Raw genomic sequence first — 22861 nt, forward strand, 5'->3', positions numbered from 1 at the left:
GCTCTTTTTTCAAGAACAGCTCTTATCAGAACTATGGCTTGCCCGAGGTCATCCAGCCAGGTGCAAGTGGAGGAGTGGGGAATCAAATCCAGTTCTCCCAGATTAGAAGAAGAAGAAGAGATTGGATTTATGCCATGCCCTTCACTACCCAAAGGTGTCTCACAGTGGCTTACAAACTCCTTTTCCCTTCCCCTCCCCACAACAGGCACCCTATGAGCAGTGTTCCCTCTAAGCTGAGTTAGTGTGAGCTAGCTCACAGTTTTTTAGCCTCCAGCTCACACATTTTTGTCTTAGCTCAGGAAGGAGGGCTCCAGAGCAAACGGATTTATGCAGTAGCCAAAATTGCTTGCTCACAACTTTAATGCCAGTAGCTCACAAAGTAGAATTTTTGCTCACAAGACTCCACAACTTAGAGGGAGCATTGCCTGTGAGGCAGGCGAGGCTGAGAGAGCTCTGACAGGGCCCCTCTGTTCCTTCTCCTTTTTCTTTGGTCTTGGGCGGGCGGGCAGGCGGGGGGGGACCCTCCGCAATGTGGAAGGAAATGGCTTCTTCCGTCATGGTCTCTTTTCCTTGCCGTACCGTTACTGTGACGCTTCCTAAGGAAGTCAGAGTGGTGGGTCTCCCTTCGCCCGTGAAAATTCTGAGGAAGGAAAGGTGACGGTCGTCTGTCCCAAGGCTTGGCTTTTCAGTGGGGTTTTTGTTGTTGTTGTTCAGTCGCAAGTCCGACTCTTCGCGACCCCATGGACCACATCACGCCAGACCCTCCGTCGTGCTCTGGAGTTTGTTGAATTTCATGTTCGTTGCATCTATGACACTGTCTAACCATCTCATCCTTTGCCATCCCCGTCTTCTTTGACCTTCAGTCTTTCCCAGCATCAGGGTCTTCTTCTCCAGGGAGTGCTTCCTTCTCATTGGGTGGCCAAAGTATGTGAGCTTCAGTTTCATTATCTGGCCTTTCAGGGAACAGTCAGGGTTGATTTCTTTTAGGATTGACTGATTCGATCTCCTTGCAGTCCAAGGGACTCTCAAGAGTCTTCTCCGGCACAATAATTCAAAATAATTGGCCTTCCTTATAGTCCAGCTCTCGAAGCCATACATGACTACTGGAATACCATTGCTCTGACCATGCGGACTTTTGTTGGCAGGTGAAGATCACCAGCTGTGGGCTTTCTCTGAGCTGTGGCTCAGTGGCAGAGCAACTGCTTGGTAAGCAGAAGGGCCGAGGTTCTGTCCCCGGTGTCTCCAGTTGAAAGGACCAGGCAGGAGGTGGTGTGGAAGACCTCTGCCGGAGACCCTAAGAATGCCATTGTCAGTCAGATTAAACCAATTCTGGGGAGGGGCCGTGGCTCAGTGGTAGAGCCTCTGTTTGGCATGCAGAAGGTCCCAGGTTCAATCCCTGACAGCATCTCCAGTTAAAAGGACCAGGCGGTAGGTGATGGGAAAGACCTCCACCTGAGACCCTGGAGAGCTATGGGAAGGGGCTGTGGCTCAGTGGAAGAGCCTCTGCTTGGCATGCGGAAGGTCCCAGGTTCAATCCCTGACAGCATCTCCAGTTAAAAGGACCAGGCGGTAGGTGATGGGAAAGACCTCCACCTGAGACCCTGGAGAGCTATGGGAAGGGGCTGTGGCTCAGTGGAAGAGCCTCTGCTTGGCATGCGGAAGGTCCCAGGTTCAATCCCTGACAGCATCTCCAGTTAAAAGGACCAGGCGGTAGGTGATGGGAAAGACCTCCACCTGAGACCCTGGAGAGCTATGGGAAGGGGCTGTGGCTCAGTGGAAGAGCCTCTGCTTGGCATGCGGAAGGTCCCAGGTTCAATCCCTGACAGCATCTCCAGTTAAAAGGACCAGGCGGTAGGTGATGGGAAAGACCTCCACCTGAGACCCTGGAGAGCTATGGGAAGGGGCTGTGGCTCAGTGGAAGAGCCTCTGCTTGGCATGCGGAAGGTCCCAGGTTCAATCCCTGACAGCATCTCCAGTTAAAAGGACCAGGCGGTAGGTGATGGGAAAGACCTCCACCTGAGACCCTGGAGAGCTATGGGAAGGGGCTGTGGCTCAGTGGAAGAGCCTCTGCTTGGCATGCGGAAGGTCCCAGGTTCAATCCCTGACAGCATCTCCAGTTAAAAGGACCAGGCGGTAGGTGATGGGAAAGACCTCCACCTGAGACCCTGGAGAGCTATGGGAAGGGGCTGTGGCTCAGTGGAAGAGCCTCTGCTTGGCATGCGGAAGGTCCCAGGTTCAATCCCTGACAGCATCTCCAGTTAAAAGGACCAGGCGGTAGGTGATGGGAAAGACCTCCACCTGAGACCCTGGAGAGCTATGGGAAGGGGCTGTGGCTCAGTGGAAGAGCCTCTGCTTGGCATGCGGAAGGTCCCAGGTTCAATCCCTGACAGCATCTCCAGTTAAAAGGACCAGGCAGGAGGTGACTGGAAAGACCTCTGCCTGAGACCCTGGAAAGCTGCTGCCAGCCTGAGCAGGCAATACTGACTTTGAGGGACCAGTGGCTTGATTTGGAAGAAGGCAGCTTTATGTCTGTGTGTGTGTGCTCAGTATGAGATATGCAACAGTTGGAAGAGCATCGGCTTGGTATGCAGGCAGTAGGTGATTTAGAAGACCTCCACCTGAGACCAGGGAGGGCAGTTGCCAGTCAAATTAAACCAATTCTGGGGAGGGGCTGTGGCTCAGTGGTAGAGCATCTGTTCGGTATGCAGAAGGTCCTAGATTCAGTCATAAGAACATAAGAACATAAGAGACGCCAATGTTGGATCAGGCCAAAGGCCCATCCAGTCCAACACTCTGTGTCACACAGTGGCCAGAAATACCAGTGCCATCAGGAGGTCCAGCAGTGGGGCCAGGACATTAGAAGCCCTCCCACTGTTGACCCCCCCCCAAGCACCAAGAAGACAGAGCATCACTTGCCCCAGAGCCCCTAGCTATACCTTGTGGCTAATAGCCACTGATGGACCTCTGCTCCATATGCTTATCTAATTCCCTTTTGAAGCCGTCCATGCTTGTAGCACCCACCACTTCCTGTGGCAGTGAATTCCATGTGTTAATCACTCTTTGGGTGAAGAAGGACGTCCTGAAAGGGAGAAAAGTACCTCTTTCTTTACCTGCTCTTTCCCATGCATAATCTTATAAACCTCGATCATGTCACCCCTCAGTCGTCTTTTCTCCAAGCTAAAGAGCCCTAAGCGCTTTAACCTTTCCTCATAGGGAAAGTGTTCCAACCCTTTTATCATTCGAGTTGCCCTTTTCTGCACTTTTTCCAAAGCTATAATATCCTTTTTAAGGTGTGGTGCCCAGAACTGCACACAGTATTCCAAATGAGGTCTCACCATTGATTTATATAGGGGCATTATGATATTGGCTGATCTGTTTTCAATACCCTTCCTAATAATCCCCAGCATAGCATTGGCCTTCTTTATTGCAGTCACACACTGTCTCGACATTTTCAGTGAGTTATCCACTACAACTCCAAGATCTCTCTCTTGCTCAGTCTCTGCCAGTTCAGACCCCATCAATGTGTATTTATATTTAGGATTTTTGGCTCCAATGTGCATCACCTTGCACTTGGCCACATTGAACCCCATTTGCCATGTTGACGCCCACTCGCCCATCCTTGACAGATCCCCTTGGAGTGCCTCACAATCCTCACTGGTTTTCACCACCCTGAACAACTTTGTATCATCCGCAAATTTAGCCACTTCACTGCTTACTCCCATCTCCAAATCATTAATGAACAAGTTAAAAAGCAGTGGACCAAGTACTGATCCCTGCGGTACCCCACTGCTTACCACCCTCCACTGAGAAAATTGCCCACCTACACTCACTCTCTGTTTTCTATGAACTAGCCAGTTTTTGATCCATAAAAGGACTTGTCCTTCTATCCCATGATTTTTGAGCTTACTTAGGAGCCTTTGATGAGGAACTTTATCAAAAGCTTTCTGGAAGTCAAGGTAAATAATATCTATTGGATCCCCCTTGTCCACATGTTTGTTCACCCCCTCAAAGAACACTAACAGGTTAGTGAGACAAGATCTTCCCTTACAGAAACCGTGCTGAGTCTGCCTCAATAGGTTTTGTTCATCTATGTGCCTACTAATTCTTTCCTTAATAATGGTTTCCACCAATTTACCCGGTATCGACGTCAGACTGACTGGCCTGTAATTTCCCGGATCTCCTCTGGAACCCTTTTTAAAGATGGGAGTGACATTAGCTACCTTCCAATCCTCAGGAATGGAGGCAGATTTTAAGGAAAGATTACATATCTTTGTCAGGAGATCTACAAGTTCACATTTGAGTTCTTTCAGAACTCTCGGATGTATGCCATCTGGGCCTGGTGATTTTTCAGTTTTTAAGTTGTCTATCAGTTTTAGGACCTCCTCTCTCATCACCTCAATCTGACTCAGGTCTTCCAACACCCCTCCTGAAATCAGTGGTTCTGGAGTGGGCAAGCACTTCTCATCTTCCACAGTGAAGACGGAGGCAAAAAATGCATTTAGCTTCTCAGCCATTTCCCTATCATCCTTCAATACTCCTTTTACCCCTTGGTCGTCCAAGGGCCCCACTGCCTCCCTGGCTGGTTTCCTGTTTCTAATGTATTTGAAGAAAGTTTTATTGTTGGTTTTTACGTTTTTTGCTATATGCTCCTCATATTCCCTTTTTGCCTGCCTGACCTCAGACTTGCATTTTATTTGCCATAGCCTGTGTTCCGTTTTATCAGCCTCACTGTGACTAGCTTTCCACTGCTTAAAGGAATTCTTTTTACTTTTTACAGCCTCCATTACTCTGTTTGTTAACCATGCAGGCTTTTTCCTATACCTGTTTGTGCCTTTCCTAACCTGCGGAATATATATTTTTTGAGCTTCTAGGATCGTAGTTTTAAATAGATCCCAAGCTTCCCCAATTGTTTTGACCCTTTCTACTTTTCCTTTCAGTTTCCTCCCCACGTGTCCCCTCATATCAGAGAAATTACCCCTTTTAAAGTTAAAAATGGTTGTGTGAGTCTTTTTGGCCAATTCTCTATTTGTACAAATGATGAACTCAACAACATTATGATCACTGTTTCCAAGCGGTGCAATCACTTTTACATCTCTCACCAGGTCTTGAGTGTTACTTAGGACCAAATCAAGGATCGCCTCTCCCCTGGTAGGTTCCGTGACCATCTGCTCCATAGCACAGTCATTTAGAGTGTCTAGAAACTCAATCTCTTTTTCCCGACTAGAACACATATTGACCCAATCAATGTGTGGGTAGTTAAAATCACCTATTATTACACAGTGTTTTTGTCTAGTTGCTATCTTTAAGGCATTCATCATTTTATAATCCTCCTCTATCTTTTGATCTGGTGGGCGATAACAAACTCCCAGTGTTAAGTTTCCTTTTGGCCCCCCTATTTCAACCCATAGAACTTCCAGAAGCGAATCCAATTCACTTAGCCTCTCAATCTTTCTAGACTTTATACCCTCTCTGACATACAGAGCTACCCCACCTCCAACCCTTCCCCCCCTATCCTTCCGATATAATATATAACCGGGAATCACTGTGTCCCACTGATTTTCCTCATCCCACCAAGTTTCAGAAATACCCACAATGTCTATTTTTCCCTCCGACACCAAGCACTCCAACTCCCCGATTTTACCTCGGACACTTCTAGCATTTGTATAGAAACAGCTGTAATTTCCCTTACAAGTTAAGCCTGCATCCTTCCTCTTGCTATCTCGAGTCGTTGTCCGGCAGTCCATGTCACCAGCCATGGCCTCTGTGGACAATTTCAATCCACCTCCCTGTAGAAAAGCAACCGGTACCCCCTCACCTCTCTCAGATGAGCCAACCCGAACCAGAGACTTTTCATCTCCTGTCGGCTTTCCCCCAATATTCAGTTTAAAAGCTGCTCTGCCACCTTTTTGATTTTAAGTGCCAGCAGCCTGGTTCCTTCTCGGGACAAGTGGAGACCGTCTCGCCTGTACAGCTCCCTCTTGTTCCAAAAAGTATCCCAGTGCCTAACAAACCTGAACCCTTCCCCCCTACACCATCGTCTCATCCACGCATTGAGACTCCTGATCTCTGCCTGTCTCTCCGGCCCTGCGCGTGGAACAGGTAACACTTCTGAGAAGGCTACCTTGGAGGTCCTGGACCTAAGTTTCCTGCCCAGCAGCCTAAATTTCTCCTCCAGGACCTCACGACTGCATTTCCCCACATCGTTGGTGCCGACATGCACCACGACCACTGGCTCCTCCCCAGCACTATCTACCAGCCTATCTAAAACACGCGTAATGTCCGCTACCTTCGCACCAGGCAGGCAAGTCACCATACGGTCAGTACGCGGGTTCGCCACCCAGCTGTCTACCTGCCTAAGGATCGAATCACCCACTACCAAGAGCCCCCCTCCCACCCTGCTCAGGGATGGTTCCTTGGTGCAAAAGGAGAGCCGCTCACCAGCTGGGGAAGAGGTCCCTTCTGAGGGCACATTCCCCTTATCCTCAGCATGGTGCCCTGTTTCCCCTAGACCCTCATGCTCCCTGACAGCAGCGGGGCTGCCAGATCCAGAGTGGGACGAAGCTAACAAGTCCCCGAGAGTCTTTTCTGTGTGCCTAGCTGACTGTCTCTGCTTCTCCAGGTCAGCCACCTTGGCCTCAAGGGAGCACACACGTTCCCTGAGAACCAGGAGCTCCTTGCACCGAGGACACACCCAAGACTTCTGCCCAGTGGGCAGATAGTCATACATGTGACACTCCGTGCAAAACACTGGATAGCCCCCAACCCCCTGCTGGCATTCTGGCTTCATAATTCTTTTAAAATAAATAAATATAATCCCCCTTTTAAACCCTTGGTATTTATGTGGGTTTTGTTATCAAGTCAAATTATTTTACGGGAAAGACAAAGAGCCTAGGGCCTTGTCTTTCTGGCTCTTTTTGGGCTTCTTACAGCGCCCCTAGTCTAAGAGTCCCTAGGCTAAGAGCCACAGGCAAAGAGCCCTTTAGCTCACCCTTCGGCTCGTGCCAGAGGCTCGTGCCTCTGCCAAGGTGCTTCCTTAAATAGAGGCCTCCCCCAGCAGAGGTCAGGCAGCAGCTATTCAAATTCAAATTCACCCAGGCACTCAATCACAGGCAAAACAATGCCCCTTCCACTTCCTCTCAATTACAGGCAATCCCAGTCAAACAATGCCCGTTCCTCTCCCACACTCAATCAGCCAGGACTCTGCAAGAACTCTAAGTGCTTCCACACACTGCTAAACACAGTTTTCCCACAAAATATCCTTAGCTGAATTCTCTCAGCTGAAAGCAAGTAAAAGAAACCCACTCACCTCTCTCACAGCTCTCTCTCCTGCTCCTGCTCAGAGCTCAGCTGGTCTCCTCTGCCTCTGGCAAGGTGCTTCCTTAAATAGAGGCCTCCCCCAGCAGAGGTCAGGCAGCAGCTATTCAAATTCAAATTCACCCAGGCACTCAATCACAGGCAAAACAATGCCCCTTCCACTTCCTCTCAATTACAGGCAATCCCAGTCAAACAATGCCCGTTCCTCTCCCACACTCAATCAGCCAGGACTCTGCAAGAACTCTAAGTGCTTCCACACACTGCTAAACACAGTTTTCCCACAAAATATCCTTAGCTGAATTCTCTCAGCTGAAAGCAAGTAAAAGAAACCCACTCACCTCTCTCACAGCTCTCTCTCCTGCTCCTGCTCAGAGCTCAGCTGGTCTCCTCTGCCTCTGGCAAGGTGCTTCCTTAAATAGAGGCCTCCCCGCCACCTCTACAGACACCTGCTATACAACTGGACCTGGAAAGCAAAACCATTAAAACACAACTAGTTAAAAACAAGCTGAAGCCATTTTAACTGGAACTGGTTGGCCACTGTGTGACACGGGATGCTGGACTAGACAGACCGGGTCCCCTGGTCTGATCCAGCAGGGCTCTTCTGATGTCCTTATGTTCTTCTGCATGCAAAACGGAGGCTCCTCCACCAAACCACAGGCCCTCCCCTGGTCTGAGTCCTCTAACCACCACACTGGCTACTGTGTTTCTCCTGGTTGCTTTTGAAATTGCTTTGCTTATGCTAATACTGATTTCATAACATGGGTCGGGGTGTGAGGTTGAAACCTTCAAACTGTTATTCTGGTTAGGAGGAAAGAAGAAAAGGTGTTTGTTTAGATGCAAATGGGATACGCTTCTCTCTCCAACAACCAAATCCTGATGCCGCGGTGCTGCGGACTCGGATCTGAAGCTGCAACTCGTGGTCTGTGTCTATTTAAAGCCGGCGCGATTGTTCTGTCTAATCAGGCCCCGGCGAGCGTCTTTGTGTGGCCCTTTGCTTCCTCTCTGGGTGCTGACAAAGCTGATAAACTAGTCGGTTGACGTTTGAGAGACACGCACGCCAGGCCCTGTTTGGAGCGATGGGACCCAAAGAGCGAAATGGAGCTCCTGTCAGACAGTAACTCTCAGACTCAATAAGTCCTTTAATAGGCCTTATTGTAGAAAGCCAGAAAAGTTGCAGGTAAGTCAAACTCTTTGACAGAACTGAGGAATATTACAAAGTAGGGAACTACGAGACCTCTGGTCCAGCCTCCATTCACACGTCATGATTACATAGCAAATAGTCAGGTTAATACAGTTCCGTCAACTTGGTGAGAATGTTTATCAGTTGATACTCTCCCGAAGGCCATGAGAAATAGGAACGGCGAAGATTCTCTCGTAGCTCCCGTTCATAGGCTGCGGTCACACGGAGCATTAGCCACGCTACAGAGATGGAAGATAGGCGGATTTTCTGGGCGCGATCACAGCGCCACATCTGGGAAGTGTAGAGCTCCTGTGGTGAACCCGAGGCTTCCCGCTGAAGATGCGGGGTAAAAAACTAGTACCGAGGTACTAGTTTCCAGAAACCGCGGGGCAAGGGCGGGCGCCTGATTGCGTTTCCGGTGGTAGGTCGTGGCGTCCGGCGCCCGCTCATGTCCAGTGTTCCCTCTAAGCTGAGTTAGAGTGAGCTAGCTCACAGTTTTTTAGCCTCCGGCTCACACATATTTGTCTCAGCTCAGGAAGGATGGCTCCAGAGCAAACTAATTTATGCAGCAGCCAAATTGCTCGCTCACAACTTTAATACCAGTAGCTCACAAAGTAGAATGTTTGCTCACAAGACTTCACAGCTTAGAGGGAACATTGCTCATGTCCCCTCGCAAAAAGGGATTTCCCCCCAAGTCTCCATGGGGTGCGCACAAGCACCCAACGGCGCATGCGGACACTTTGTTTAAAAACAAACAACACAACCCCCTCCTCTTTTCCGTACCCCCCTCCCCCACTGCTGGCTCGGCCTGCTCGAGAGGAACTCTCTGCACCGGGTGGCAGAGGGGGAGGTGCAGGGGGGGCGTGGCAGGAGGGCGGCCCGGCTGAAGCTCCTCTTTGAGGGGAGGGGACCGGACGGAGGACACAGTTTGCATTCCTCTGCAGCCCTGGAAGGGGTCAAACCCGCGGAGCCTTTTGCTAGGGAGGCCGCTTCTTTGCCGCGCCGCAGGATTGTCTTGTGATCAGCACCTCCCCCCTAACCCCGGGACCTCGACGGGACGCCTGATCGCGCAGCCGTGCGTTGTTTTGCTCCGGGGCAAAAAGCCACGCTCCCCCCCCTGCATTTTCCTGTCCGTGTGACCGGGGCCATAGTGTTACAAAAGCGCAGCTAATCTCACACAGACACGTCTCGATCCCTCCACCCTCAAGAATGTCAGAGCAGGATCCTTGCTGATGGACTGATACATTGCCGGCAGGTGCTACAGGGGACTTGGGAAATACAAGCAGGGAGGAAATAGCGGAGGCAACAATAACAGCATTCAGCAAAGCAAAACTATGTACATCAGAGAGCCAGGAGAATGACCCAATGACCCAGGCAAGGGCCCGATTCAGACAGCTCTCCCCCCCCCCATGGCAACCCTATGAATTAATGACCTCTCAGACGTCTTGTCGCTCACAGCCTTGCTCAGGGCTGTCAGGACCCACAGCCAAACAACGAAGTACACGCTTCCAGGAAGGTTTTACTTTTATTGAAAAACCATAGATGGAATAGAATAACACGAACACTGTTAGGAATGGCGGGATACCTGTGCGCGTAATAGGATATAGGGCATTCGTGTGCACCCCCCCCATGGCAATAACCAATTAGGTGGGCTCCCGCGCGCGGGAGACTGCTGGACTCTCTAACGGCTGTGAAGCTGGGAACGGAGAAGCTCCCACGGACGATAGACACCACATACTTCACCAGTACAACATCAAAGATAAGCGTTACAGCTTCGAAGCAATTAAGCACATGGGAAGGAATGCAAAGCAATTAGAAAACATCTCCACACTCATGGCAGCGTAGCTGACATACTGGCCCCTCGAAAATCAGCTCCCCCCCACCAATTATCAGATGTCTCCCGGTTTGTCCGGGAACTCCCGGTGGAATTTGCGGATCAGTTGAGGGCCCCAAATATCCCCTACTTCCCCCCACTCGAGGTGCTGGGGTCCAAAGTCTTTCCATTCTACCAGATACCACAGTTTCCCACGTTTGACTTTAGAGTCCAAGATTTTTGAAATCTCATAATGTTACTCGCCCTCGATCAAGATAGGCGGGGGCACTGGATGCTCCGGACGCCATTGGCAGGACCCAGAGTCTTTCTACAGGAGGCTGAAATGAAATACAGAATGCAATTTTCTCAAGTTTTCAGGCAAGTCCAAATCCACAGCAACGTCATTGATAATTTTACGCCTTTGTGGCTTCCTTGATGGATTCAGTCCATCTCATGCCGGGTCTTCCCCTTTTCCTGTCACCCTCAACTTCATCTAGCATGATTGTCTCTTCCAGTTAACTCTTGTCTACTGCACTCAAATCTAGGGCGATTCTGCTTCTGGCATTCGCTCCACATTTTCTCAACTGGGAGGAAAAGGCGCAGCTCAAAACCACATTCAGATACCCCCGGGGGCAAGGCCGTACTGACGGCAGAGTCACCCCTGAGCGGCCATAGATCTATGCAGAAGGTGCCACAAAACCCGATGATCAGAGAAAGTAAAAGCAGCATGGCGTGTGGAGGGTACCATAAAACCCGATGATCAGAGAAAGTAAAAGCAGCATGGCGTGTGGAGGGTACCATAAACCCCGACGGTCAAAGGAAGTCAAAGGAGCATGCAACGCAGAAGGGGATTTCTGTTCCAACGAGGGTTTCGTAAAACAACGGAGGGAAAAGCCAAGGCAGAATCTCCCCGAGTTGTTCTACTGAAACTTCCTCCTGAAACTGTGTTCAATGAGAAGTTCCTGTTACGGGACTCAACGTTTCCGTATTAGATTATGAGGGGGGAAACGCGGGTGTGCATGTACAGTTTAACCTGCAGAGAAATGAGACCGGGCCCTTCTCTGGCAGGGTACGGAGATTTGACAAATTTGGTATGAGGACCAGCATCCCCCTCACCCCCGGGTCTGAATTTAGGGAACTTCTGGACCTTGAACTTGTTTGGAGGTTCTAGCCGGGGAGCGCAGCTATTGTATATATCGTATTGGAGAAAAGATTAAATACCTTTAAAAGAAGAAAGTATAAGTAAAATTTTGGAAACAGCAGACATGGACAAATTAACTTTATTTTTGAGAGGGCAAGAAGAAAAAATGGCACAATACGTGGTCAAGATTTTACACTTGGTTGGAAGATTATAATAAAGGAACTATATAACTCCTTAACCTTTACTAGAGACACTATAGATACTATTTACAGTTATTTGCAGACTCTAGGGCTGCCAAGTGGGGGCGGGTGGCGGGTAAACCCCTGCTTCGGAGGCCCGATTTCCGCCGCCGCGGAATCGGGCCCCGGGGGGAACTCCGCCCCCAGAAGCGCAGCGTGGTTGCGTCACCAGAGGTGACGCAACCACATTGATCACGTTGGGGGTGTGGCTCCGATCGTCGGAGGGAAAACTCTATGGTTTTCCCTCCGACGATCGGGGCCACGCCCTCAACGTGATCGATGTGGTGCGTCACTTCTGGTAATGTACTGGCAGCGCGCACGCGCATATCACCAAAGAGCTCCCAGAGACCAGTGAGGCTCCCCCGCCGGTAAGAGAAAACAACTTGGCAACCCTAGCAGACTCTATGGATAAAAGATTTTTTGCTTTGTGGTATGCATTTTAACACTGGTGGAACGAGCTCCCGGAGGAGATCAGGGCCCTGCGGGATCTTGTGCAGTTCCGCAGGGCCTGCAAGACGGAGCTCTTCCACCAGGCTTTCCACTAGGAGCCGCCCCCACTACTACCAACGAGCCGGCTTTTCGTTTTATTTAACATCTGGCCTCCACCACTGTGCTCAGGAAGACCATTGAGTGTCAAACTGTTTGGTTGTATGGTATTTCCAGCTTGCCATCTTATGTACCCAGTGTATCTGCACTAGCACTTTATGTGTTTGTGTTTTACTGTATTTGAAATTTTAAACTGTTTTATGTGAATTAATGGTCATTATAGAAGGGCGGAGTATAAATCCAATCTCTTCCTCCTCCTCCTCCTCCTCCTCCTCCTCCTCCTCCTCCTCCTCCTCCTCCTCCTCCTCCTCCTCCTCTTCTTCTTCTTCTTCTTCTTCTTCTTCTTCTTCTTCTTCTATTATGTAAGCCGCCATACGCTCTGACAGAACTATGGCTTGCCCAAGGTCATCCAGCAGGTGCAAGTGGAGGAGTGGGGACTCAAACCCGGTTCTCCCAGATTAGAGTCCGCGCACTTAACCACGACACCAAACTGTCCGAAGACCCCCAACTTGTATGTGTGTTTTTTTGTATGTTTGTTTGTGATAAAATAAAAAACGTATTTTTAAAAAATATATATTAGGGAACTTCTCCTCACTTCTTTCTTTTCTCTTACAGGATGGGCTGCGTGAAGTCCAAGGAATTCAGCCTGCCCGGCAAGGTCTGGAGAGCCAATTCTGGCAACAGCATCCAGCATCCTTATGTGAAAGATCCTACGAGCCCAGTAAATATGAAGGTTGGCAAATTCCGCGCTGGGATCAAGAGGGAAAGCCCGGAATGATCTTTAAGGAGTTGCAGGAGACTCTGCCCGTTACAGGACCCTGGCAGCGATCTGTTTCCATTTAATTTATTTGCAGAAACGTTACCATCGCTACCTAAATGTGCAGCTGATGTTTCCAACCGATATTTTTAAAAATTCGAATGTTGGAAATCATACGATACTAGGGGATGATAACATAAGAACATAAGAGACGCCAATGTTGGATCAGGCCAATGGCCCATCCAGTCCAACACTCTGTGTCACACAGTGGCCAGAAATACCAGGTGCCGTCAGGACCCCAGCATCACTTGCCCCAGAGCCCCTAGCTATACCTTGTGGCTAATAGCCACTGATGGACCTCTGCTCCATATGCTTATCTAATTCCCTTTTGAAGCCGTCCATGCTTGTAGCTGCCACCACTTCCTGTGGCAGTGAATTCCATGTGTTAATCACTCTTTGGGTGAAGAAGTCCTTCCTTTTATCTGTTCTAACCCGACCGCTCAGCAATTTCATGGAGTGCCCACGGGTTCTTGTATTGTGAGAAAGGGAGAAAAGTACCTCTTTCTCTACCTGCTCTATCCCATGCATCATCTTCTAAACCTCAATCATGTCACCCCTCAGTCGTCGTTTCTCCAAGCTAAAGAGCCCCAAGCGCCTGAACCTTTCCTCATAGGGAAAGTGTTCCAACCCTTTTATCATTTGAGTTGCCCTTTTCTGCACTTTTTCCAAAGCTATAATATCCTTTTTGAGGTGTGGTGACCAGAACTGCACACAGTATTCCAAATGAGGTCGCACCATTGATTTATATAGGGGCATTATGATGTTGGCTTATCTGTTTTCAATACCCTTCCTAATAATCCCCAGCATAGCATTGGCCTTCTTTATTGCAGTCACACACTGTCTCGACATTTTCAGTGAGTTATCTACTACAACTCCAAGATCTCTCTCTTGATCAGTCTCTGCCAGTTCAGACCCCATCAACATGTATTTATATTTAGGATTTTTGGCTCCAATGATGATGATGATTACACTTGGAAAATTATTTCATTTGGAAATACTGTGTACAGTTCTGGCCCCCGTAGCTCGAAAAAGGGCATCGCAGGAGTGGGAAAAGTGCAGAGAAGGGGCGACCGAGATGATGAGATGAGGGGGTTGGAGCACCTTCCCTTACGAGGAAAGTCCGAAGAGTCTGGGACTTTCCAGTTTAGAAAAGAGATGACTGGGGGGAGGGGGGCATGACTGAGGTTTACACAATAGTGCATGAGGTGGAGAGAGTTGACAAAGGGAATTTTTTCCTACCCTTTTCCAAAACACTAGAACTCGAGGGCTCATGCAATGAAGCAGATAGGCAGTAGGTTCAGGATGGACAAAAGGAAATACTACTTTACGCAGACAGGGATTCAAATGTGGAATTGGCTGCCAGAGGATATAGCGATGGCCACAGGAATAAACAGCTTTAAAAAGAGATTAGATATCTTCATGGAGGAGAGGTCTACCAGTATCTACCAGCCACGGGGACTGAGAGGAACCTCCACATTCAGAGGCACTGAATCCCAGAGCCAGGAGGCAACATCAGGGGCAGCCTCAGCCTCTCTGCCCTGTTGTTGGCCATCCGGAGGAACTGGTTGGCCACTGTGAGAGACAGGAGGCTGGACTAGATGGGCCCTCACTGGTCCGATCCAGCAGGGCTCTTCTGATGCTCTTCTGAAGGCCTCGGCCTCTCTGCCCTGTTGTTGGCCCTCCAGAGGAACTGGCTGGCTCCTGTATGATACAGGATGCTGGACTAGATGGACCCTCACTGGTCTGATCCAGCAGGGCTCTTCTGAGGTTCTTCTGCCCTGTTGCTGGTCCTCCAGAGGAACTGGTTGGCCCCTGTGTGAGACAGGATGTCGGACTAGATGGACCCTCACTGGTCTGATCCTGCAGGGCTCTTCTGATGTTCTTATGAAGGCCTCGGCCTCTCTGCCCTGTTGTTGGCCCTCCAGACAGTTTACTGGACTAGATGGACCACTGTCTGGACTAGATGGACCACTATCCAGGTGGGCTCTTCTTACGTTCTTGTACCATTTTGAACCCTCGCTTCCGCAAAGGGGGCAGAAGTGCCAAAATCAGCAGCGGAGTCACATCAAGAACACGTAGTAGAAAAGCTTAGCCTGTCAGTGGAAAAAGGCAACCAAAGGCACAGTAAACCTCATTGGTGTTTTGTTTATTTGACACCGGCTAGGAGGTCAAAGATTCCCTTCTTTCCCTTGTGCCGGGGCTTAACGTGAGCGTGAAACTGTTCTCTGTGTTGACCCTGAGCCCTAATTGATGCAGATCAATAAGGATGATCCTGGTTACGTGCAGAGCTCCTTGCGCAAGCCTGCACTCACCTGGACGGCGTTAGCAAATAGGGCTCTTTTTGTAGCAGGGACTTCTTTGCATCTTAGGCGACACACCCCTAATGTAGCCAATCCTACAGAGCTCTTCTTACAGGGACTACTGTCAGCTCTTGGAGGATTGGCTACACTAGGGTTGTGTCACCTAAGAAGAAGAAGAGAAGAGATTGGATTTATACCCCGCCCTTCAATTGGAGTCTCAGAGCGGCGTACAAACTCCTTTCCCTTCCCCTCCCCACAACAGACACCCTGTGAGGTGGGTGGGGCTGAGAGAGCTCTGACACAAACTGCTCTTTTTCAAGGACAGCTGTGCCAGAGCTTGTGACTGACCCAAGGTCACATCAGCAGGTGCAAGTGGAGGAGTGGGGAATCAAACCCGGTTCTCCCAGATTAGAGTCCGCCCACTTAACCACTACACCCAACTGGCTCTAAGATGCAAAGAAGTCCCTGCTACAAATTACAACAGAGCATTGGTGTCTCTGCTGCCGCCACGATCCACTTTTGTCCCGCCGCATTCTTGTTTTTTCTGAACATGCAAACTAGGGTTGCCCGGTCTCGCCCCCACTCCAGCCACTGGTGGGGGATGGGGGGGACAGGGTTGCCAGCTCCAGGTTGTGCGACCAGTGTTCCCCCTAAGCTGAGTCAGGGTGAGCCAGCTCACCGTTTTTTAGCCTCCAGCTCACAGGTTTTTGTCTTAGGAAGGATGGCTCCAGAGCACACTAATTTATGCGGTAGCCAAAATCGCTCGCTCACAACTTTAATGCCAGTAGCTCACAGAGTAGAATTTTTGCTCACAAGACTCCACAGCCTAGAGGGAACATTGGTTGGGACAACTCCTGGAGACATGGCGATGGAGCCCTGGGGAGGACAGGGACCTCAGTGGGCTACAATAAGAACATAAGAGCATCAGAGAAGCCAATGTTGGATCAGGCCAATGGCCCATCCAGTCTAACACTCTGTGCCACAGAGTGGCCAGAAATACCAGGGGCCATCAGGAGGTCCACCACTGGGGCCGGGACACTAGAAGCCCTCCCACTGTTGACCCCCCCCCCAAGCACCAAGAAGACAGAGCATCCCTTGCCCCAGAGTCCCTATCCATACATTGTGGCTAATAGCCACAAATTGTGGCTATTGTAGAAAAAGAGGTGCAGGAGCTCATTAGCATAACTCATTTGCATAACTTATTTGCATATGCCACACCCCCTGCCATCACCAGAAGTGTGTCAGAAGGCAACGCCCACCGCTCAGGCTCCACTGGACTGTTTTGGATGACTAGCTATGGGGGGGGGGACATGCAGATCTGTCCTTGCAGAGGAGGGAGAGCTTGTACCTGAACAAAACTTGGTCTTAAAGGTGCCACTGGACTGTTTTGGATTGCTAGCTATGGGCAGGGGGGAACGCACAGATCTGTCCTCACAGAGGAGGGAGAGTTTGTACCTGAATAAAACCTGGTTTTAAAGGTGCCACTGGACTGTTTTGGACTGGGTGGCCGGGGGGGGGGCTCTGCAGCTTACCTGGCTGCTTCTTGCTCTGACTGAGGGCTGCTGGGAGCAGCTTGTTGCATGTGCCCACCCCCTGGGCTCTTTACTGCCGGTGATGTCAGGGGTGTGTGGCCTATGCAAATAAGTTATGCTAATGAGTTATGCTAATGAGCCCCTGCGCCTCTTTTTCTACCAAATGACCCCTGATCAAAGGTATCTCACGGTTTTATTTTTCGCTACGTAGTTGGAACAGAGCAGGATTCATGGCCGTTTTGCTGCCTTCACGTCGGCTGAATGGTTTCAGCGTGAAAATTGGCAGCAGGTGCCGGTGGAGGTGAACTTGCCCTCGCAGCCCCTGAGCTGTGACCCATCTGTGAATTCTCTGGCCATCCAGGGAGTTGACTGCTGTCCATAACATCCCTCTGGTCCAGGCCTTTCTCCCTTAGGAGACTCAGGTTCTGTCCCAATTGCTACTCCTTGGCTTATCGGACCCTGATCTTGGTGCCGTGGACAGAGCTCCTGCAGACGGCCAGCAGGGTTAGGGCCAGGGCCAGGGTCACAGGGACTGGAGCACGTTGCAAATCGGAAACACTAATTGTGTGGTTGAACGGTGGACATATCGAATGGACACTTTCTTTCTGTTGCATCCTAGGGCTGCGTTCCATCTGTTGTGAAGCCGCCCCCGGAACCTGATGGTATGTATGTGTTGGAGTGAGCGAGTCGGCAATGCCTGGACATTGGGGGGGTGGGGCGCTAGGTCACTCTAAGGGTTGCGTGGGTGTTGTCTTCTTGAGTGGGATGCCTCACATTCAGAGTGAGAGCCAGTTTGGTGTAGTGGTTAAGTGTGCGGACTCTAATTTGGGAGAACCGGGTTTGATTCCCCCACTCCTCCACTTGCAGCTGCTGGATGACCTTGGGTCAGTCACGAGCTCGGGCACAGCTGTCCTTGAAAAAGAGCATTTTGTGTCAGAGTTCTCTCAGCCCCGCCCACCTCACAGGGTGTCTGTTGTGGGGAGGGGGAGGGAAAGGAGTTTGTAAGCCGCTCTGAGACTCCGAGTGAAGGGCGGGGTATAAATCCAATCTCTTCTTCTTCTTCTTCTCTCTCTTGGTCTTAACCTGGGAGCTGCCCTCTGACCTCTCCTGTCCTCTCTCCCTTTGTCCTCTTTCTCTCCTCACATGGCCTTCCACGGAGACAGACTTCATCGTCCTGGCCCTTTACGACTACGAAGCCATCCATAAGGAGGACCTGAGCTTCCAGAAGGGGGAGCACCTCAAAGTCCTCGAGGAGTAAGTGCCAGACCTCAACCTCTTCGTCTCTTTTTTTCAACCGGTCGTAGGATTGACAGCCTCCAGGCAGTGGCTGGAGATCTCCTGGAATTGCATTTGATCTCTTGGTGATAAAGATAAGTTCCTTTGCAGGAAATGGCCTCTGTGTCCTGTTGCTATCCCTCCAGAGGAACTGGCTGGCCCCTGTGTGAGACGGGATGCTGGACTAGAGGCACCCTCACTGGTCTGACCCAGCAGGGCTCCTCTGGTGTTCTTCTCAGGGGAAGGCCTCGGCCTCTCTGCCCTGTTGTTGGCCCTCCAGAGGGACTGGCTGGCCCCTGAGTGAGACGGGAGGCTGGACTGGAGGGACCCTCCCTGGTCTGACCCAGCAGGGCTCTTCTGGTGTCCTTCTCAGGGGAAGGCCTCATCCTCTCTGCCCTGTTGTTGGCCCTCCAGAGGAACTGGCTGGCCCCTGTGTGAGACAGGATGCTGGACTAGAGGGACCTTCACTGGTCTGACCCAGTAGGGCTCTTCTGACATTCTTATCAGGGGAAGGCCTCGGCCTCTCTGCCCTGTTGCTGGCCCTCCAGAGGAACTGGTTGACCAGTGTGGGAGACAGGATGCTGGACTGGATGCTGGACTCTTCTGATGTTCTTATGAAGGCCTTGGCCTCCATGCCCTGTTGTTGGCCTCCAGAGGAACTGGTTGGCCACTGTGGAAGACAAGATGCTGGACTAGAGGGACCCCCTGGTCTGATCCAGCAGGGTTCTTCTGGTGTTCTTCAGGGGAAGGCCTCGGCCTCTGTGCCCTGCTCTTGGCCCTCCAGAGGAACTGGTCAGCCCCTGTGTAAGACAGGATGCTGGACTAGATGGACCATCAGTCTGATCCAGCAGGGCTCATCTTGTGTCCTTATGTCTTTGAAATGTCCCAGTCTGCCCCCAGCCCTTCATGCCAATCAGTCTTGGGACGGCTCTTCTGAAGTGTTTTTGCCTGGTGCCCATTCGATGTGGTAGTAACGTGTGGGTTGCCTGGTAGATGAAATGTAGAGATATGATTTCGGTCTGTTCAGGCAGCTGTCCAGACGTGTCCTGGCCGTGGGAAAACCCAGTGCGAGTTGGTAAGCTGGACGGGGAGAGGGGGGTACCTGCTGCCAGTTTCCAGCACACGGTGGCAGGCATTGTTCAGCATACCCCACAGGGCGTCTGTTGTGGGGAGGGGGAGGGAAAAGAGTTTGTCAACCGCGCTGAGACTCCCTTGGGTAGTGAAGGGTGGGGTATAAATCCAATCTCTTCTTCTTCTTCTTCTTCTTCAGTTCAGGAGAATGGTGGAGAGCGAAGGCCCTGTCAACGGGACGGGAAGGCTACATCCCGAGCAACTACGTCGCCCGAGTGAACTCGCTGGAGACCGAGGAGTGAGTCCGGCTGCGAAACAGGGAGCAGAATGTCTCTGTACAGCATCTGTGTCTGAGATTTCCAGCTTCTCTTGCCAGAAGAGAGCCAGCGCGGTGTAGTGGTTGAGAGCGGTGGACTCTACTCTGGGAGAACCGGGTTAGATTCCCCACTCTTCCTCCACATGCAGCCGCTGGTGTGACCTTGGGGCAGTCACAAGTTCTCTTAGAGCTGTTCTCTCAAGGGCAGTCCTCGAGAGAGCTCTCTCAGCCCCACCTACCTCACAGGGTGTCTGCTCTGAGACTCCGAGTGAAGGGCAGAGTATAAATCCAACTCTCCTCCTCTTCCTCCTCCTCCTGCTCCTCACATCACAGCCGATTTATGGTGACCCAATAGAAAGCCAGTTTGGTGTCATGGTTAAGAGCAGTGGATTCTAATCTAGAGAGCCGGGTTTGACTCCCCACTCCTCTACATGCAATCAGCTGGGTGACCTTGGGTCAGTCACAAGTTCTCTCAGAGCTGTTCTCCCACGAGCAGTTCTTTCAGAGCTCTCTCAGCCCCGCCTGCCTCACAGGGTGTCTGTAGTGGGGAGGGGAAGGGAAGGCGATTGTAAGCCGCTCTGAGCCAATGTTCCCTCTAAGCTGTAGAGTCCTGTGAGCAAAAATTCTACTTTGTGAGCTACTGGCATTAAAGTTGTGAGCAGGTGATTTGGCTACTGCATAAATTAGTGTGTTCTGGAGCCCTCCTTCCTGAGCCAAGACAAAAATCTGTGAGCCGGAGGCTAAAAAACTGTGAGCTAGCTCACACTAACTCAGCTTAGAGGGAACACTGTCTGAGACTCCTTCGGGTAGTGAAGAGCAGGGTATAAAGCCAAATTTTTGTCTCCTCTCCGGGCCACAATGGCTTTGTCCCATCTGTATAAAGGAAATTGGGTGCCTACGCAGCTACAAAGATCAGATCAGTCAATCCTAAAAGAAATCAACCCTGACTGTTCCCTGGAAAGCCTGATCCTGAGGCTGAAGCTCAACTACTTTGGCCACCCAATGAGAAGGGAGCACTCCCTGGAGAAGAAGACCCTGATGCTGGAAAAGACTGAAGGTCAAAGAAGACGGGGACGGCAAAGGATGAGATGGTTAGACAGTGTCACAGATGCAACGAACATAAAATTGAGCCAACCTCAGAGGACGGCGGAAGACAGGAAGGCCTGGCGTGATCTGGTCCATGGGGTCACGAAGAGTCGGACTCGACTGTGCGACTGAACAACAACAACACGCAGCTACAGTTTGCATCAGGGCCGTATGGGAACGGGCGAGAGGAGCTCCCCTTCCAAGCTTAGTTTTGCTTATCCAAACGAGGACCCCTCTGCAGTGTTAAAGTGGGGGGGGGGAGAGATGTGCCCTTTGAAACCTGTTTTGCATTTAAAGGTTAACCACAGTACGGTTTGGGGAGGGGTGTGTGTGTGTGTTCCGTGGAAGGCCAACGAAAGGGCTTGCTCATCCAGCTGTTTTTGGAATGTCCCCCTTCTAGGTGGTTTTTCAGAGGTGTCAGCCGGAAAGACGCTGAGCGACAGCTGCTGGCTCCTGGGAACGTGATTGGCTCCTTCATGATCCGAGACAGCGAGACGAGCAAAGGTACCACCTCCCCACGCAGGCTGTGGGGACGAGGGGCAAAATGCACGTTCTCCCGTGGGAGCTGCTGAACTCCCTGCGAGTGCAAGAGTCAGGTTTTCAGAAGCTTTGCGGCATGACAGAGCTCCTGCCCACCCAGCGTCGCCCACCTTCTTTAGCTTCTCTCCTGCTCTGGCTTCTGGTCAAACAGGTGCTGCAGGTTTTGGAGCACAACAAATGCCCAAGTGGAGTCAAACAGGTCTGCAGGGTTTCGTGGGGGGGAATCGATTTGAAAACCTTGTCACAGATGAATCAGATGTCACCAGTTAATCAAGCGACAGACTCGTTTTGGCTAAAGATAGTCATTTAATTTTAGTACACGTTCCTTTGAAAACCGTGGGTGGTGAGTGGCGTAGGAGTGAAAGCTGTCCAGTTAATCGGTTTAGCTTTTGTTGGTTGAGTCTGAGCGATGGCGCACAACTGTGGGTGGACTGAGAAGATGAAGCGTCTGGCCTGCGGGTAGACAGGTTTGGAGGCAGTGGAAAACACATTCCCCGCCACCAATGCTCCCTGTAAGCTGCGGAGTCTTGTGAGCAAAAATTCAATTTTGTGAGCTCGTGGCATTAAAGTTGTTTGCGAGCGATTTGGCTGCTGTGTAAATTAGTCTGCTCTGGAGTCCTCCTTCCTGAGCGAAGACAAAAGTGTGTGAGCCGGAGGCTAAAAAACTGTGAGCTAGCTCACACTCACTCAGCTTAGAGGGAACACTGCCTGCCACATATTTTGCTATTCCTTAAGGTGCCACTGGACTCTTGCTCTTTTCCCTTTTCCCGTTTGCAAGAGAGGTTAGCTCTTGGGTCTGAACGGCTGGCTTGGGGGGGGGACTCTGACCCCGCTGTTGTGGTTCTCCATTCATCTCCCCCCCCCCTTTTGCTCAGGGAGCTACTCTCTGTCAGTGAGAGATTTTGACAACCAGAACAAGCTGGACATCGTGAAGCATTACAAGATCCGGACGATGGACAGCGGTGGCTTTTACATCTCCCCTCGCAACAGCTTCAACACCTTGCAGGAACTGGTCAGCCACTATAAGGGTATGTCTGCGCGGCTTCTTGTCTTTGTCGCCAGGCAGCCGTGTCCACACAACCGTGGGGCAGGAAGCAGGGTCGATGGCTCTTCTGGTGTTCTTATGTTCCAGGTGGTCGTTCCGCTCTATTCTGCTATTCTGCGATGGTCAGGTCTCTCCTGGAGTCCTGTGTCCAGTTTTGGGCACCACACTGTAGGAAGGACATTGACAAGCTCGAGCGTGTCCAGAAGAGGGCAACCAGGATAGCGAGAGGGTTGGAATCCAAGTCTTAGGAGGAAAGGCTGAAAGAGTTGGGTCTGTTTAGCCTGGGAGAGAGAAGGCTTAGAGGGGACATGATTGCAGTCTTCAAGTATCTGAAGGGCTGTCATGTAGAAGATGGAGCAGATCTATTCTCTCTTGCTCTGGATTGCAAGACTAGATCTAATGGGTGGAAGTTACAAGGGAGTCGTTACCGGCTAAATATCAGGAGAAACTTCCCAACTGTAAGAGTGGTTGAGCAGTGGAACAGTCTGCCTCGGGAGGTGGTGGACGCTCCTTCGCTGGACGTTCTCAAGCGGAGGCTGGACGACTCTCTTTCGGGTATGTTGTAGGGCTATCTTTCGGCTCTGCTCCTGCAGAGTGCAGGGGGTTGGACTAGATGACCTGCAAGGTCCCTTCCAACTCTTTCTAG

At 50.8% G+C, this 22861-nt stretch overlaps 1 protein-coding gene across 1 annotated transcript in view; it reads left to right on the forward strand.

The window, feature by feature from the left end:
• HCK (HCK proto-oncogene, Src family tyrosine kinase) overlaps nt 1–22861 on the forward strand; it is a 68580-nt gene that overhangs the window by 23849 nt on the left and 21870 nt on the right. Inside the window, exons 3-8 of the mRNA XM_015426176.1 lie at nt 12849–12966; nt 17502–17544; nt 18046–18136; nt 19428–19526; nt 21031–21134; nt 22046–22198. Of these exons, the coding sequence (XP_015281662.1) occupies nt 12850–12966; nt 17502–17544; nt 18046–18136; nt 19428–19526; nt 21031–21134; nt 22046–22198 (607 nt within the window). The 5' untranslated portion in view covers nt 12849. The remainder of the gene's footprint in view (nt 1–12848; nt 12967–17501; nt 17545–18045; nt 18137–19427; nt 19527–21030; nt 21135–22045; nt 22199–22861) is intronic.

The sequence above is a fragment of the Gekko japonicus genome, unplaced genomic scaffold (genome assembly GCF_001447785.1).
Source record: "Gekko japonicus isolate JY-2015 unplaced genomic scaffold, Gekko_japonicus_V1.1 scaffold291, whole genome shotgun sequence".
NCBI classification, from domain to species: Eukaryota; Metazoa; Chordata; class Lepidosauria; order Squamata; family Gekkonidae; genus Gekko; species Gekko japonicus.